The sequence below is a fragment of the Etheostoma cragini genome, chromosome 3, assembly GCF_013103735.1.
Source record: "Etheostoma cragini isolate CJK2018 chromosome 3, CSU_Ecrag_1.0, whole genome shotgun sequence".
NCBI lineage: Eukaryota > Metazoa > Chordata > Actinopteri > Perciformes > Percidae > Etheostoma > Etheostoma cragini.
This window is the reverse complement of record NC_048409.1, coordinates 14715729-14733417: the sequence shown is the minus strand read 5'-3', so window position 1 is coordinate 14733417 and position 17689 is coordinate 14715729. Positions and strand designations below refer to the sequence as shown.

General features: G+C 39.6%; 1 protein-coding gene across 2 annotated transcripts in view; it reads right to left on the bottom strand.

Moving 5' to 3' along the window:
* The window catches only part of LOC117940416 (cGMP-inhibited 3',5'-cyclic phosphodiesterase A-like), a 53268-nt gene that overhangs the window by 17918 nt on the left and 17661 nt on the right, over positions 1–17689 (bottom strand). The window contains exon 2 of one of the 2 annotated variants that reach the window (XM_034865723.1): positions 7528–7578. The exons of the other annotated variant lie outside the window; for it this stretch is intronic. Within the exon in view, the coding sequence (XP_034721614.1) occupies positions 7528–7578 (51 nt within the window). The remainder of the gene's footprint in view (positions 1–7527; positions 7579–17689) is intronic. 2 annotated transcript variants of the gene reach the window in all.

Sequence of the window (17689 nt, the reverse complement as noted above, 5' to 3'; positions counted from 1 at the left end):
CCTGCCTCCCGAGGCGACTAGGCTTGGAAACTGGCAGCAACCTCTGCTTTTCCACTATGCTTGTATCTCTGCCTAACTTTTTCGCTTCGCTTGTGATTTCATACCGTGGTTTCTCTTATATCCTAAGCTTGTGAGTTTACCTATCCTACTCCATATGATCCTCAGTTAACTCGCGCTACCACTTTTCTTTACCTCACACACATATACAGTATTTTTCCCTGGTAGAGTGTTATATTAGGAAGAAAAAGATAAAGATGTGCAGGTGGAGTAAAGGAGGAAACATAAAAGGTAACAACAGCAGAACCATCCTTTTGTTTTCAAACAAAGGTGACAGATGATTCTCATAATTTGCTTCCTTAAACAGATCGTATTAGCTCTTCAAACATGTCAGAGCTCGAGGCTGTTATGTGATGAGTAAATGCATCCAGCACATAGGGAGAGTTTCCTGGAAGAGCGTGTGTCTGTATGTGTGCATGTGCAAGTGTGCATGTGTCACCTCAACCTGAACAAAACCCATTAGAGTACTCCAGAGCTTTATGACATCCTGCTATTGTGACATTCACCCATTACCTGGCAGTAATGGTCTCTGTTCCGCTAATGTCAGGGAGAGAGTGAGATAGAGGGAGCTTGAATGTATGTGTGTGTGTGTGTGTGTGTGTGTGTGTGTGTGTGTGTGTGTGTGTGTGTGTGTGTGTGTGTGTGTGTGTGTGTGTGTGTGTGTGTGTGTGTGTGTGTGTGCGTGTCTGTGTGTGTGTGTTGCACCTGTTTTATGGCACTTCTCTTTGTTAGTATTCTGGTATTAATGCATTAAAAAAAAATATAAAGAACAAGCCTACAGTAAATGTGTGCGTTTGGAACTGCATTTACTGAAACATGCATAAGTATTTGGGCTGATGGAGTGCTACAGAGCGCCGTTCTGCTAGAGACACTGTGAAGAGGCAAGGCAAGGGAGAAGGTTATCGATTCCTTCCAGCTTAAAGGCCCACAGGAGGCAGAGCAATAGTCAATGGGTAAATATCAACATTGGGCACACACAGAGGCATGTATGTACCAGAACTGCCCCCTGGGATCACTCTTTCAGGCTTTCAGAGTAATCCAGTACATGCTGCGCACAGAACGATGGGTCATAATCCCTTAACAAATGCAGTGCACTGTAACAGAAGACAATATTAAACAATTGTCTATGATGATGAACACAGATAAGTAAAATAAGATCTGTGTACATTAAGCTCCTAAGAATAGAGCTACTGATTTGGATTAATAGTCAAAGCCACATAATATCATCAAAGATAAGAAGTAAACCAATATCCATTCAGAGTACAATTGGACATTTAGATGGATACATACAATATTTATGTAGTCACACCTTAAAAGTTCATATACATTACAAAATAACCATGGTATTGAGTCAATGTATGTCTTAGGGCTGCACAATTGATAATCACGATTATTTTTGATCAACATTGACATCACGATTAATTATCACGATTATTTGTTGATTTTAACCAAAACAAATTTTATTGTCACATAGGCTAGTTATAAGTGCTTTCACATCCATATTGTGTTACAATACGCTATGTTGACGTTGTATGTTGTTATGTAGCAACACATGTGAATTAAAATTATCTGAAATAAATAGCCTAGGATACATTTTAAAAAAAAATGTCTGAGAAAGCTCCCTCATTTGTTTTCAACAATAACTGAGAGCTAGGGAGAGAGGGAATGTGATGGACGTATGCTACTCACAGAGAGACGGCTGACTCATTATGAATGGTTCCAGCACGGGTCGAATGGCGGGTGGGTGGAGTTACACTTGTGGTGAGGATGAAATATCTGTATCGTCACTGCGCTGCATTTTTATGAACTATAATATTCTGGCCATGGGTCACATCTCTCGCCCAGGTCCAGCAGGCTCTGTTTCACACGCTATTACTCTACCAACTCAAGTTAGTTGCATTCAATAACTTCTTCTGTGTTACCAGCGGAAACACTGGTACATAAACAGGTTCGCCTCTCATGCATAACGATATACACAGCTGTGTTAAAGGATAATTCCCGTCAATTTCAACAGGTAGCTCTGTTGTTTGTAATTTGGAGGTAGAAAGAAAAATGAAAACAATCAGTGCTCCCTACACCGTGTTATCCACCTGCTAGTGTTAGCTCCAACAGGCTTGAACAGGGCAAGTTTTAAACGTGTTTTTAGCCTCTAAACATGTTCAAAATGTTATTACAAGTGCCTACCTATGTGTAGTGATTCTTTCTGAATGAAGACAGTGAATCTGACTGCTGTAGATGTGAAATGACCGAAAGTTGTGCTAATTCAGCTGTGTTGAGACAGCAGTTAGAGAGCTTAGGGGCCGTTTACAAACTACAACACAGAAAAGAGATAAAACTAAAATATGTAGGCTATCAATTTAATGATTAAATAACGTAGTGTCTCCAAACTTACCTCAACTATAACCTGTCTCCTGCTAGTTGTACTACAACACTTACTTTTCAAAAGTAAGCGTTCATCTTTAAAAATATGTTTGTATCTCTTTTCTGTGTTGTAGTTTGTAGACAGTCCCGAAGCACTACTCGCAGTATCAACACAGGAACTAAACGCAGCTGAATTAGCAGAACTTGCATGCATTTCTTTCACTTCTACTGCAGTCAGATTCACTGTGTTCACTCCGAAGGAATCACTACACATGGGTAGGCACTTTTAATGACATTTTGAACATGTTTAGAGGCTAAAAAAATGTTTAGAAACTGTTTAAGCATGTTGGTTGGAGTAGGCAGCACCAATTGTTTTTTTCTTTACTGACAGCACTCCACATTTACAAACAACAAAGCTACGTGTTGGAATCAACCGGAATTCTCCTTTAATAACAATTCAAACTGTGGAAAAATGTCAAAAGTGCGGACCGGTGCTGTCGCCGCTTTGTCTCTCCATGTTGCTGGGAGCTGTGTGTGTGTGAATGGGGGCGGGGCTTCGCGGAGAGTAAGAGGAGAAATCCAAACACAGGCACGGCTTTCCAGAAGAAATGGGTCATGTAACGCAAAATTAAACCGTATCAATGTAAACAACATTGCTTCTTTTGTGAAGAGGCAGCGGATGCAAGGAAACATGTTAGTCACACCCTAGAGCCCTGTGAGCTAACAGACACTAACTAGCACTGGTCACTGCTGTTGTCTGAAAAACAACACAGACGGGACAAAATGTACGAGTAAACTGGTAAACCTTGAGACCGACGTATGACCGACTGCTATCTGTTGTGGAATTTTCCTCCCGTTACTCTGTCCTCTGTGACTGTCTACATCTAGAAACTAAGCTGTGCGGTGGAGGGAACAACTCGGACCGGCACACAATCAAACAGTGGTTTACAGAGCGGTAGATTGGCTTTGTAAAAACCCGGAGCGATCTATGAACGGAATGACGCATTTAAAGTCTCGCTCGATCATGCAAATTTTATCGTGGGAAACCAACATCGTGATTGTGATTAAAATTTGATTAACTGTGCAGCCCTTGTATGTCTGATACGGCATCACCAAAAAGCTTTATAACATTTATTGCTGAACTATTTATTTGAGTGAAACTGCATTACATTGTTTTTTTGGCAAAAATACAAAAGTAGCAGTGAAAAAAAATCCTTCATGACTGGAAATCAAGGTTAATACTATTGTTCTCATTTGAATTACCTTAACATTTTATCCCTCACGTGCACAAAAAGCAAGTAACCTCACTTAAAGCCCATGCTTTAAAAATGCTATGTTTTGATTTCAGTCATCATGTCTGAATCAGACTAGGGGTCTATTCTCTTTAAGCGCAGATGTATATCTATGCTTTTATCATGGGAACGTACACTATACCCCCTCTTCCACTCTCTCTCTCTCTCTCTCTTATAATTATCTTTCCTCCAGTTTTCTATTTCCCCTCTTCTTATATCTTTTATTTCCCACTATTTCAGTTTTCCCTTTCATCCCCACATTCTCCATCCCTCTCCTGAGAGACAGTTATGTAGGCAGATCAGGCATAAAAGCAGATGGTGAAAGCAGAGAAAGATAAAGAGTGATAGAGCGAGAAAGAGAGAGATAGACAGAGAGAGAGAAAGAGAGAGAGCGAGAGGAGCTGAGTCCACAGGCAGGCCATGGCCAGTCAAGTGAAAAAGAGAACAGCTCACTTGAGCAGGCCAGCTGAACTCATCCACAGTGTAAATTACAACAACTGTTAATACAGCACTACAGTGTGGCGCTGACCATTGTTTCTGTACTATAACACCAACAGTAGAGAAAATAATAAAATGTGTAGAAAGCCTTCACACCTCTCTCTGTTTTAAGAAATGAATGCTGGTAAACTAGTAGTAGCCAACAGTGCATGCCAGAGGCCAAGTTCATGTTCTGGATATAGGAGGATGATTGCAGAATTGCAAACAGTTGCAGGATTGCAGAGCACAAGCGCCTCACAGTTGGGAGGATATTAATCATTATCAAATGTATCTATTGATCCGGTAATAATGATGAAGTAGGTATGTGTTTTGGAGGGAGCAAAGGCTAGCCGAGATGTATTTTCTGAGCCGCGTAAGATGTATGAACACCAGAGATTACAATTTGTTGTTCATTTTGCAATAAATCTACTTCTCTAACCTCCTGTATTTATAATGTGCAAAAGTGGTGATAACAAAATCAATAGATGCATTTTTTTGTGAGGTTTGAGTTGAAGAAAAATGAACCTATGCAAACCATCGTGCTGGTGTGAGATAACACATAGCCTCCCTGTAACACAGCCACCCTTATAGGACATGCTGCCCAACAAATAGCACCCATCTAAGAACAAGAGTGACACTGAATCTCGCATAAGTGTCTCCATTCTCCTGCTTACGAACACCAGTGTCACACATGCGTAATTGACCTAAAAACTCAAGTAGCTTAATTTAGACATTGCTTCAAGTTGTCCTATTTGAACCATCCCATCATTACTGGTTAAATGGCTTGCCATTCCCAGCACACATGTTCACACACATCGCAAAGATAAAGCGCGTGCAGATGTACACACAGCACATACACCCGGACTGAAGGGGAGAGACACAAGCCAATACTGAACCTGTTTAGGATGATGTGTATTGTCCTGATGGCGTCCCATGATATTTGCTGAGTGCCTTCTCTGCATCATTCGTGCTCACTTTGCACACAACCGCTCAATCCCGATCTTGCTATCTAGACTCTGATATGACACAACAGCTTTAAGCTCTCTTCCCTTCCTTTAACCCTATTTAAAATGCCACAGTTGTAAGAATCTCAATCCAAAGCAAGTGACATTTCAATAATGTAGTCCACAAAGACTTCCTCGCCCTCTCCTCTGCTCTCCTCTTCTCTGCTGGTTCATGGACCTCCCTCTGTCCTCTCACCCGCCCCTGATTCTGCATTTGCCAACAGCAAATGTTCACCAGTGGTTCAGGGATGAGAAGACCTGCAGTCCACTGAAATCAGTTGTATTGAAAATACCTGGTTGCTAGGTTACATTGGGACAAAGATCAAAGTGACTCGCGTATGGACCATTAAATTGTTGTTCGGGGCTCAGTTGGCCAGTTATACTACGCCCACTACTTGTCAAGTGTTTCCTGTGATAGCAGGTGATGCATGACAACCGAAGAGGGAGTAATGTGTACATTATCAGAACAGGGCTTTCTGCATCAGGAAACTGAGGTACATATTGATTCATTAAAAGTCTATTAAGATGGTAGGTTTGCTGTTGAATAAAGCTGGAGCTGCATGTCCAGTATGAAAAAGAAATGTGGATGGTTTAAATATTAAATCTAAACCAATAATACATATGTGGTGAGTATAATTTGAAGACAGTTTTCAACTGTTTGATTTTTACTTTTAAAGTCAGGGAGCCTTAGTGGGAAAAGTCAAATCCTATCTATAGTGAAAACTAGTCATTGATGACCCTTTTTCCAAAATGTACAAATGAGCTTTGATTTTTCAGAATTGATTTTTTTAACCAATTATCTGTAATGACTTTCCATTGCATGCTTATGACAATTCAAGAACTCTGTCTTTAAATTATCAGAGATCAGGTGTGTGACCTGTACAAGAAGTAGCATCTTGTTTCATCATGTCTATAACACTACCCGTTATTACATTTCACCTGCTTTAAAATGCCATGAAGATAAATGCCATGAAGATGAACTAACTTTGACTTGAGTTACTTTTGTGACAATGAAACAAGTTAGTCAAACTCTTAGCAAGTTTTAGACACAAACGACACAAGATCATCATCATAATTTCTTTCAGTATGCTTTTTTTTGTCGTCAATGAGCATCACCTCATTTTTTCTAAAATCTGGTACTTTCTATTCGGTTTGGCCTTCTAAATGATTTGTTCTAGCCTATAGCGCGTTCAATTTCATGGTAGTTTATATCCCTGACGTCACTTCCGGCATTGCTCCGGTGCCACAGGAAATTCCACCGGATGCATGTATTTTTGCCAATTTCCGTTTCCTACTGCTTTCTTTTTTGTTAGAATTTTAAACTCTGGTCAATTTATGAGGACTATATATTAACTGCTCCTCAGATTTCTGCACGGTAAATTGGGACAGATAGACTACTATCTGTTCAATCTGACCTTTCTCTCGCACAACTACTTTGCAGCGGCTTTGTCCAGCGCTTATCACCGTCCAAGACAATTGTGATTGGTTTAAAGGTATACCAATAAACCACAGCACCTTTTTCTCCCATCACGCAATGTTGCGTGGATCAGACCCTTCCCCGCTTCACAGCATGTGGATGGTCTGTCAAAGTGAGACTGACTGCGTGGTATCGTCATCTACACTCCTGTTTCTCACTTTTGTGGCGTCACACTCCTCCTACGTAAAAGTCAACCATGGCAAAACATGCACATGCTGTTGCACGGCACTGTTGTACCATGGTTCTGTCAATGATGTTGCAGTCCACAATTTATATAGGAGTGGTGATCCCAGCCAAAGTTCATCCATTTGTTTGCTAAATAAAGGCCGTACCCTGGCGAGGAAAATGCAGCCGATATAGTAGTTATATAGTTAGCCTTAGCCTAACGCTAGCCTTCCTTTCTTCCCCCCACTTTGTGTACAGTCTCAACACGTCAACATCTGGTTGGCGTAGGTGGGTTGGTATTTGTCACAAAAAACATTTTCAAAACAGACTGAAGTTAGAGACTGTCCCTCATTTTGGGTAAGATTTGAGATAGACATAAGATCCACGCAAATTATATGATTTAAAATGTGGAAAAAGCCATATAATTAAGCTCTAAGCAATATTAGAGGAATCAACGCTACTTAATTACTAAAATGAATTATTTAATACCTGAAAGAGTTGACAAAATTGACAAATTGGACAGGCAAATTAACTAGCCAAAGTTGAAGGCATAAGAGGAACTTCTGGCTTAAACCTTCAGAGATACTAAAAAGCTCATGTTCTTAATGTTCCCATCAACAATGAGTTGCTTAAAAATGTCCCCCAGGTACAAGTCCTATTCTAGTTCTCCCCTGTCCCTCAGGGCTGCACTGACCTGGGATCTGCTCAGAGCTCTCTTGTAGTCCCATTCTGGGTAGCACATAATCTGGAGAAGAACAGAAGCTACTATCAGAGACCTTGTCCACTCTGTGACACAACACTATCCAAGCACAGCACTTCTCTTCTCTTCTTCTGCATTCTGCTCCGTCTCCTCCCTTCATCCATCTCTCCGCCAATCCATCTAAATATAAAAGAAGAGCAGGCGCTGCTGATGAAGAATAATGAAACAACACATCACCCTTAAAGCTGGAGGGCTGATCTACATAAGGCTCCACCACCACCACCACCCATTGTCTGTCCCTTCACTGCAATGATTTTACATTTTTGTTCAATACGAGAAAACTATAATTCAATTTCACATTCAAACGTTGAGTTTCCGAGTGGCTTTCCCAAAATAAGGCAGCTTTGAAGTTTTCGGGAGGCACTTTAAACCTCACTTCCTTTTTTTTTGTTGCTCCAGTTATAACTACTATGGCCACTAGAGGGCGTTAATATTGTATAGGTCGTGATTGCTGCTGGAACAAACAATGTTTGGGTTTGTTTTTTTGGGCAACAACAGTCTCAGCAAGAGGTAACTGTTTGATAAATTTGGTCACTTTAAGACAATGTAGAAATCATGGGGTGTGATCTTCTCTGACATACATTTCATGTTACTAACAGCTGGTGTATTGGGGAGGAAGCAGAGCCAAAAATGGTAGGCCAATCTCAGTCAGAATCCAGAACTAACCATTGCTGTGTTTAAGCAAGTTATCTTAAGTTTTGATTAATTATTTAATGTACACAGAGAGGGCTTCACACTAGTAATCATACCTGATGGCAGTTCATTTGGAAGCTATCAGTTAGGATGCTCTTCTCTGCTGCATCCCCACTGCGTGCAACCCAAATAGGTGCTTTTTTGTTTTGCAGTCCAGTGGAGCTTACTACCGCACTGCATTACATTATTGTTGTCCCTTGCCACACAGGGCCTTTCACCAAAACTAAGAACAAAAGTTGGCATAATAACCACCGGCATCCCACCTTGTTAAGGCTCTATCTTAACTGCATCAAAATAAAAGAAATAATAATCATTGAATCTGTTCAAAGTTATATTTTTCTTTTCTTTAAATTTAAAAACTGTATCACAGGTATCAGTTCATATTTACGTCATGATAGCAGGCGATACCTCGGTGCTAAATCATGACTACAACTAGTCCCAGGTCTTGTGTGCATGTCTGTTTGTGTCAGCATAATTGTTACAGTCATTGATTGTTAAATCAGTTACAAATAAAAACTGTAACTCTTATCCAAGAGAATTAAAGTAAAGTAAAATTCAAATTAAAGTAGAATGTAACAAATAAAACATGAAGCACTGTGGTCTATTATGCATACTATAAATTAATTATGTTAACACTTGACTACTTCTTAATGACATCTAGTGCTTCATGATCTTCATCCATCTAATTGCTACAATATAAATAAAAGCATAGCAATTTCATGGAAATACAATGTATTTGTTTCCACTTTGAATAAGTTGCTTTTAATGAAAGCATAGGCTTTACTGTGCCTTACATTAAATTGACTGCATAAGGTCAATGTGCAGAATGTTTCTTCTGCAAAAAGTAAATAATAGATGTTGCTTAATTCTCCTATTATACATTATTATTATTATTATTATTATTATTATTATTATTATTTTAATAACTGGTCCCAGGCCTTGTTTGCATGTCTGTGTGTGTCTGAGAGTGTGTGTTGCTTAGACTGCTCATAGCTGTCATAGTTCGTGGGCTGACGTATAAAATGGAATAAAATGAGATGACCTGACAGTGCAACTGTCATCCACTGGAGATGACTTTGCATTTTGAATGGCAGATGAGATAATCTGCCTAATACATCGGATTCATGTTTTATGTGAGCCCCTCAGGATGGAAGGGAGGTTGAAGCACTGTAATGCTGAATCACGGTGAACTCCATGATCATGTAAAACATGTATACTTCATTTTGGAACAGTGTGTGGTGCTCTGTTTTGTTGTCTGATGTTTATTTAAGAGTCAGGCCAATAAACAAGGTCCTTTTCTCTTTATCACAAACAGCACATCTTTTCTCACTCATTTACCAAGGCCCTTAATTCCTCCTCTATGCTGTGTGTTTCCTTGAATGTCTCCATTATGGCCCAAATACACTTCTCATGTCAAGTCCATAAGAGGCCTAATGCACTTCTGAGCCACATAGTCTTTGACAGCTCCATAATTCCATTTTAATTAGACTGCTTCTAATTGCACTTGAGCATAGCTTTATATCAGCCCACTGTAGGTTGAAAAAATGTCAATATTCATCATTCACACGCACACCGGATTGTTCCACTGCTGGGATGGCCAACACATGCATGGACACACTGCACACTGCAGGGGGAGCGCTTTTTGTTTACATGAACACTGCTGGTTTCAGGGGTGTTTTTGCAGTATGCAAAACTTAAACATGCCCATGGGGACAAGCCTCCTGTGTGTATGTGACACCAGTACATTTAATAAGAAAATAAAACTTAGAACTAAAACACTATTAGAATGTATTTTAAAACAGCCATGATTTTATGTAATTGTAAAAGTATTTCTCTGTCCAGAGAGTACCAGTAATCCCCATTTATTCATTCAACAAACCACAGAATAATTGTTACAGTCACTGATTGATCTCAATTAAAGTAGAATATAACAAACAATACATGAAACACTGTGGTCTATTATGCATATTATAAATGAGTTATGTTAATCTTCTAAATGACATCTAGTGATGCATGATCTTCATCCATCTAATTGTTATAACAACATAAATAAAACCATAGCAATTTCATAAAATTACAACGTATTTGTGTGTCCTTTGACATTCCCCATTTTTTCTCAAACTATTTAAATAGGCTACTTTATGTGAATTCCATTCTGTTTACGTGAACATAGTTGGTGTTGTTTACAGGACTTGTGACTACCCTTAACCCATTTAAAATAATTTATATAAAATAAGTAATTTCCCCTTGTGGGACTAATAAGGATACATTATTATTATTAATAATAATTATATGTGTGTGTAACTGTGTATGTTCTGACATACTATGACAAAGCCAAGTAAGGGCTAAAAGGGACAAAAAATCTCCATTGCTGTTTGTGAGTCTATCTTTACACACCCACACCCACAAAGGCACAAGCATCCATGAGCGTGCACACACGGTGCACCAACACGCACGCACGCACGCACGCACCCACGCACGCACGCACGCACGCACGCTCTCTGTTTGTCACGACTCAGACACTCCAGTCCTGAAGAATCCAGAAAGCCAGACCAAAACCCCTACTGGCCAGCAACTGTTCTTACTAGATCTGAGCAGTGGATGGAGAAACATATCAGAGAGAGAGAGAGAGAGAGAGAAATGTCCAAACTGTACAAAAGTACAAACTGACAAACAACACAGAGAATGATGATCATATATTATCACAAATTAAGAAAGGTAGAATACAGAAAATAGTTCCTCTATTACTACATTACCGTGATAAACTACTGTAAAATGGAGATAAAGGAATAAGAGTTGGAAAAGCAGCATAATGTATCTGAACTTGCCATGCTATGCCATGAACTACTACAAAGAACTACTACAAACTACTATTTTTTTGTGACTGTTATTGACACTCTTCATTCTAACCCCAACCGGCCCGTCAGACACCGCCTACCAAGAGCCTGGGTCTGTTCAAGGTTTCTTCCTAAAAGGAAGTTTTTCCTCGCCACTGTCGCTACTACTACTCGCACTACTAGAACTGTTGGGTCCTTGTAAATTCTGGAGTGTGGTCTAGACCTACTCTATCTGTAAGTGTCTAACTCTTGTTATGAATTGATACTGTAAACAAAATTGAATTGAATTGAATTGAATTGAACTTGAATATCATTACCTCACCTCATCATCTCGCCTCCTCTTATCACACCATCTTTCATCCGGTGATATGGCGTGCAAAATAGCATTCAAACAAATCTAACTAAATTAAAAATAAGTCTATAACAATAATAATAATAATAATAATAATAATAATAATAATAATAATAATCTAACCTATTACCGGTGAAATGGATTGTGCTCCACTGGTAGGCATGGGTCAAAACAGCAGATAGTTTCACTGATAACACAGCACATAACTGGTTCATGCAGCAACCCTAAACAAATCACTGTTTACCCACTCAACACAACTAGCTTGCCAAAAGGATTTGGCAAAGCTACCTGTGTATATGTGTGTGTGTGTGTGTGTGTGTAGGTATATGTGTATGTGTATGTGTATGTGTGTGTGTGTGTGTGTGTGCGTGCAAGAGGGATAGACTCCTGGGCTGGATGATGATGACTCACCCACACCCACACATACACGCACACTCTCACACGTGAAGTCAGACGTGGACTCATCAGTGTCATCACTCACAACCATGTTAGCGCTGCACACTGATGCTAACTGTTTCCAATCAACCTATCCGGGGCCCTGTCAATACACTGTGAAACCAGACCATGCCAGTGATTGCTTATTGATCTCATTACATGCTCAAGCCAGTCCGTCAAGCAAGCGTCTGTAAGTTTGTGCACACGTGTGAGGGGCCAACTGAGAGATCCATCAGCGCTGTATGACTGTGTCCAACGCTACAACTATTTAAAACAAAGGATGATTTAAGCATCTAATCAATACACAACATGTGAACTCCAAATGCTAAATGTTAACATGCTCACAATGACAATGCTAGCATGCTGATGTTTAGCAGGTACTACTACTGTCACCATCTTAGGTTAGTGCTAACATGCTATTTAGCACTAAACATTAGGGCTGTGATTTATTTGGTATTTCGATTCTGAATCTTGGGGTCACGATTTGATTCAAAATCAATTCCTAATTTAAAATCAATTCATGATTCATTGAATAACTGTGCTAATTTCAGGATCTATTGTCAAGTTATCTATTGTCAGATGAACAACAATTACAGAAGTAGGTGATAGTAGTCAGTAGTCACTGAAGATCTTGAAAACCACTGAGTTTCAGGCTCCCTTCAACAATGCTTATTGAAGTTGAATAAAACAGAAAATCACAATTAAAAAAAAAAAAACTAAATGAGAAACTAAAAGATCAAATAGTGCAACTTAAAATATAGGGATAAATAATAAAAACTACTCTAGTCTGCTGTGTGTTAATGAAGGTGGTGTGGCAAATTGACAGTGGCATGAGAGTGTTTATTAGAAAAGGTTTTATTAACTGATTGCATTAATGTAAACACACAAAGGCAAATTTAGGACAAAGGGTAACATTTATTCATGTTAAACTTGCATTGAAGTTAAATTTAATCTGCAACTGTGTATTCAAACATAAAATGAGCATGCTGTGTACACACTATTATTGTGACCTACTACCTCGAGTTGGCGATATTGTCGGGTTCACTACTGTTGCTAACGTTGATGTAAATCTGAAAATACATCAGACAATGTGATCTTATAACACAAATTTTTCCTTACCACTGCCTAACACTGCACTTAGCCTAGTGCAACGGAAAAACATTGCAAGGATAAAGCCCGACGTTTGGTGGGTGGCACCGTGGAGGATGTCTGGCTTTGCCTCTCTCCTCGCCATTGGTGTGTTACCATTTTCAAAATTCCTTCACTATGGGAAACAACAACAACAATCTCCAAGCTAGCAAGCTATATGCTGGAAATTGCCATTTTGACAAAGATATGAATTGTGCAATAAGGCAAAACTGATTGGTTCATTGGCTGTGGCTCAAGTGGTAGAGCGGTTGGAAGGATCATGACTTCGCAGTCCCGATGCTGCACCAACAGTGTGTAAATGTGTGTGAATGTTTATCTGATGAGCAGGTGGCACCTTGCAAGGTAGCCTCGGCCACCAGTGTATGAATGTGTGTGAATGGTTCCTGAACTATGTAAAAAACTTTGAGTAGTTGTTATTAGAAAAGTGCTTTAAAATACAGTCCATTTACATTTAGCATGTTTGTCTACTGGCAATGGAAAAAGTTGTACTTTCCAAGCACGGCCTATCGTCTACTGTGAGCTAGCAATGGTAAAAAAATAATATAAACAATGAGAGTATAGAGATGTGCCAACTAATAAATGGATTTTGCATTATTTTCCCCAGTAACCATGTAGTAGTTTTTCAGGTTTTTAAGTCACTGGACTAGCTAAAACACACATTCCCATCTGATTGATTCATCTGTAAATTATTTCTCCATTGAATTTCCAGATGTTCTATATTATTATGTATCACATACTTTAAATCAAATTACAAATACACTCAACCTCTGAAAATAATTTCTTCCATGATATCTTTGTTGTTGGACTTTTTTGCAGTGAAAGACGATCTTCAGAATTTGGCCTTACTAGTGAAAATTGATAAACTAATACTAAAAGAACTTAATCCTGCATTGCATTGATTAAATGATTGAGTGAATGAATCATAATGCATAAACAGAATATAATAAGAATATGAATAATAACAAAACATAAACATACATCTATCCTGTTGAAAACAGACTGATGCCAGCATGCATTCACATTCTTGCAGGATCTATTTGTCATCTTTACTTCACTGAGTAAGCTGAATCACACGCAAATCGTCCCTCATGCGTGCAAAAAACTCCCCTGACACACACACACACACACACACACACACACACACAAACACCATTTATTTCCTGTCTTCTTCCTCCCTCCAAGGCTCCACGGCTAAGTGGAGTGCTTTTCCCTCATATTGTTGTACCCATGTTTGGCAACTGACGCCAGCTTGTCATTCTCTACTCCTATTACTGTGGGAGGGGAGTGTGTCACAGCTCCAACAACCCACTTCTCTCTGTCAGCTTTCTGCTCTCACTGATTTACACTGACGTTGCTGGCCGTTAGCATTTCAGGCTGAGTCCCACGGGAACAACATGAGCATACAGACACTGGTCTTCCATTTGGAGCTGCATGCATTACGGCTTATATCGCATTTTGTGCTTGTGCTTCTTGAAGTTTTTCTCTTTAATGTTACCTCTCCAAAATGGTCCAGATGATTCTCTTTAAAGGAAGATAACTAATAACAGACATTTGTGCCACAACACTATCTGCCATACTTTATAATTGGATATGTGCTGAAAACATTCTTAGCTTAGAGCTAAATAAACACAACATTTGATGGGTGTTCTACGTACCGGGAGTTGTGAAAAAGCATATTCTGAAATAATTGTGGTCAAAACCTGTGTAGGTGCTACTGTAGCAGCATTATAGCATTCACAAGATTGTGGATAACCTCGCATAAGGTAACGTAACCCCATTTGTACAGGTCCAATCCGCTGACCAATCAGCCATCCTAACCTTAATCCCCCCAACCCAGCAGCGGAGTGGCAATCGGGAGAGTCTGGACTTTTCCCGGTGGGTTGGTAGTGTTTTGAGGATGCAAGGGCCGGTCTGATAATAGTGCTGGTTGCGGACGCTGATGCTACCCATCCGCTGCCCCTGTCCAAGTTATGGGAGGAGATCCATAAAAGCCTACAGTATATGGTTTGAACAATGGGATGTCGGAGCAGAGGGTTTAATTTTTTGGAAACAAAGGGACGTCGGAATAGTGGGCCGTAGGACAAAGGGGATTTTTTAGGTTATTGAGAGGTCGGAACAATGGGTCAGTACCCACAAATTTGGTGGTATGGTGCAATGTGCTAAAAATGGCATCGATCAATAAGGTATAAAATATGTTTACTGCATTTACTATCTAACTGGGAAGTTTTGGAACCGATTGGTGGGGATTTGCTATAGATGAAGAACATGCGAACAGAGCTCATTATGTGACAAAAGGTTGGTCTATCACTCTGATTAGACCACTAGTCAGGTTGAAGTTGGGTGGAGCTATGCTTGAAAGTATGTTATGTCACCAAACTCTATAAACGAATCACAATGTTCAAGCTGTAAGGAGAGCCAAGGAGCAATCAATCAAGCACAGTCTGTGCACGGCAAACACAGTCCTAAGAAGAGGCTGGCATATCGTCTGATATGGTTAAGGCACTGTGTGTGTGTGTGTGTGTGTGTGTGTGTGTGTGTGTGTATTTGTTTGTTTGTTTGTGTGTCTGAGAGACTGGCTAAACCAAAGACACTTGTTTCACACCAGAGCAGCTTCTTCCAATAAGGACTTGCTCAATGAATTCCATGTTGAATGAGATTGGACAAAAGGAGGGAAAGATGTCTGGCAGCTTCATCAGGCATAAAGAACCAAACAGGCCACACATACTGTATGTGCGTGCGATTATGTACCTTTGTGAGTTTTTGTTTGAGACAGAGAGTAAGAGGTAGAGAGAGAGATTTTGTGTAACGTCCCGTATACATTTTACAGCCCATTGCCAACTCCTTTGTCTGCTTTTTAGACGAGAACCATTCGCTCACTTTGTGATGCTTTACCACAGCTCGCAGAGAAAAAAGGGCTGCATTTATAAAAGATCAAATTATTACTGACTATTCTTACTTAACCTAAAATACACTCTCTGCCAGTATTGCCAACTTTTTTCCAATGAAAGTAGCTAGCACTACATCATGTACTCCTTTGCATTTGTATGCAAATTGAAAAACAAATTGGTGTTTGCTTAGTGTTGAATGAGGCATTAGGTAACATCATGGTGACACAGAATATCTGTTTAAACCCCAAGAGGTCAAGGGTTGAAACACACCACACATCTGTAGAGCTAAAACGTGCCTGGCCTCCGTTTGGATATGCTGGGATGCTTGTGAATTCAGAGAAGGCATATCAGGACTAAAGCCAGGCAAAACACAAACACACATGCACAGAGCCACACACATATACGCACATCAGTAGTGTCTTACATAACACAGTGAGTGATGGCAGCTGAGGACACAATAATACTGCCTTTGGCATTTGTCCTGTGAAACTTGGACAGAGAGGAAACGGGGTGAGAGGGAGAGAGAGCAGAGCTGGACAGGCAGACAAAAAAGTGACAGAAAGTGTGTGAGAGAGAGAGAGAACAGCAGAGAAAGGTTCAGAGAATAATAAGATATACAAACAGAGTAAGAGAGAGAGATTTTTTGGACTACAGATGCCCATGGCCCAGGGTAAAATGGCCTGAGGGAAAATATTACCAAAATTAATGCTACAGTCCACTTATTTTCATGTCTTTTTAGATTTCAATTTGATCAAGAGTCACTAAAACCTGCAGCTTGAGACTGTGAAAAAAATGCACCAAAGAGATTTTTTACATTACCATATATTATGCATTTGAATACTCAAGCTTAAAGTAAGTTCATATTCAAATATAAACTAAGTAACATTTGAGGTAAGGTAGGGCGATGCTTTTGTACTGTCATTAAGGGTGAGGAAGCTCAACTATAATCCATGGATGATTGACATGCAACCCGATTAAAAACACTTCACGAATGTATAACAGTATGCACACCTCATAATAGCCATACTGCATTAGATGATGTAAAGAAATTGCTTGATATATTAAGATGTGTACGTTCCTCCTGGCAAAAAAATCTACTGGGAAAGTGCTATTTATTTACAGATGTGTGCTGTGCAAATTTGGAAAAATAAGATGACTCATGAATGTTTCATCATATTTTTCATCACGTTCCCTCAAAACAGCACTTTCTTTTAATTTTGAGACAAGCGATCAGATGGATCCCAATTTAGACTGTAAAGACTTCTGATGTGGGCTTATCTAACAGCTAGAGGTGTGACAAGATGTCCTCTATTTCTCGCTGAGGTGAAGTTGTCTTGCAGTATTAGTACACAAGGGCAGTGCAGTAGCTAGCATGACGGTGTTGACTGAGTTAACTTTTGCAGAGCGGTAGCAGAGTTGTAATTGGAATAAATCTGCCTGTAAAACCCAGCGTTAGAAAGTGAGGGAAAGAAAGTACATCTACGCTCTAGCTCTCAATTCAATTCAATTCAAAAGGCTTTACTGGCATGAATGTCAGAAGAACAATGTTGCCAAAGCATCAAGGATAATACAATGAGAAGAAATACATACATACAATTCATTGAGTAAACTAAAATATTTGAACTTGAAAACAAAAACAAGTGTCAAATGTAAGAAAGAAAAAACTCGCTCTCTTTCGCTCGCCCGAGACACAGGTCTGCAGCCTGCTGTTCAGTGTGGTTGCTGGCTCAAAGAGAAATGTT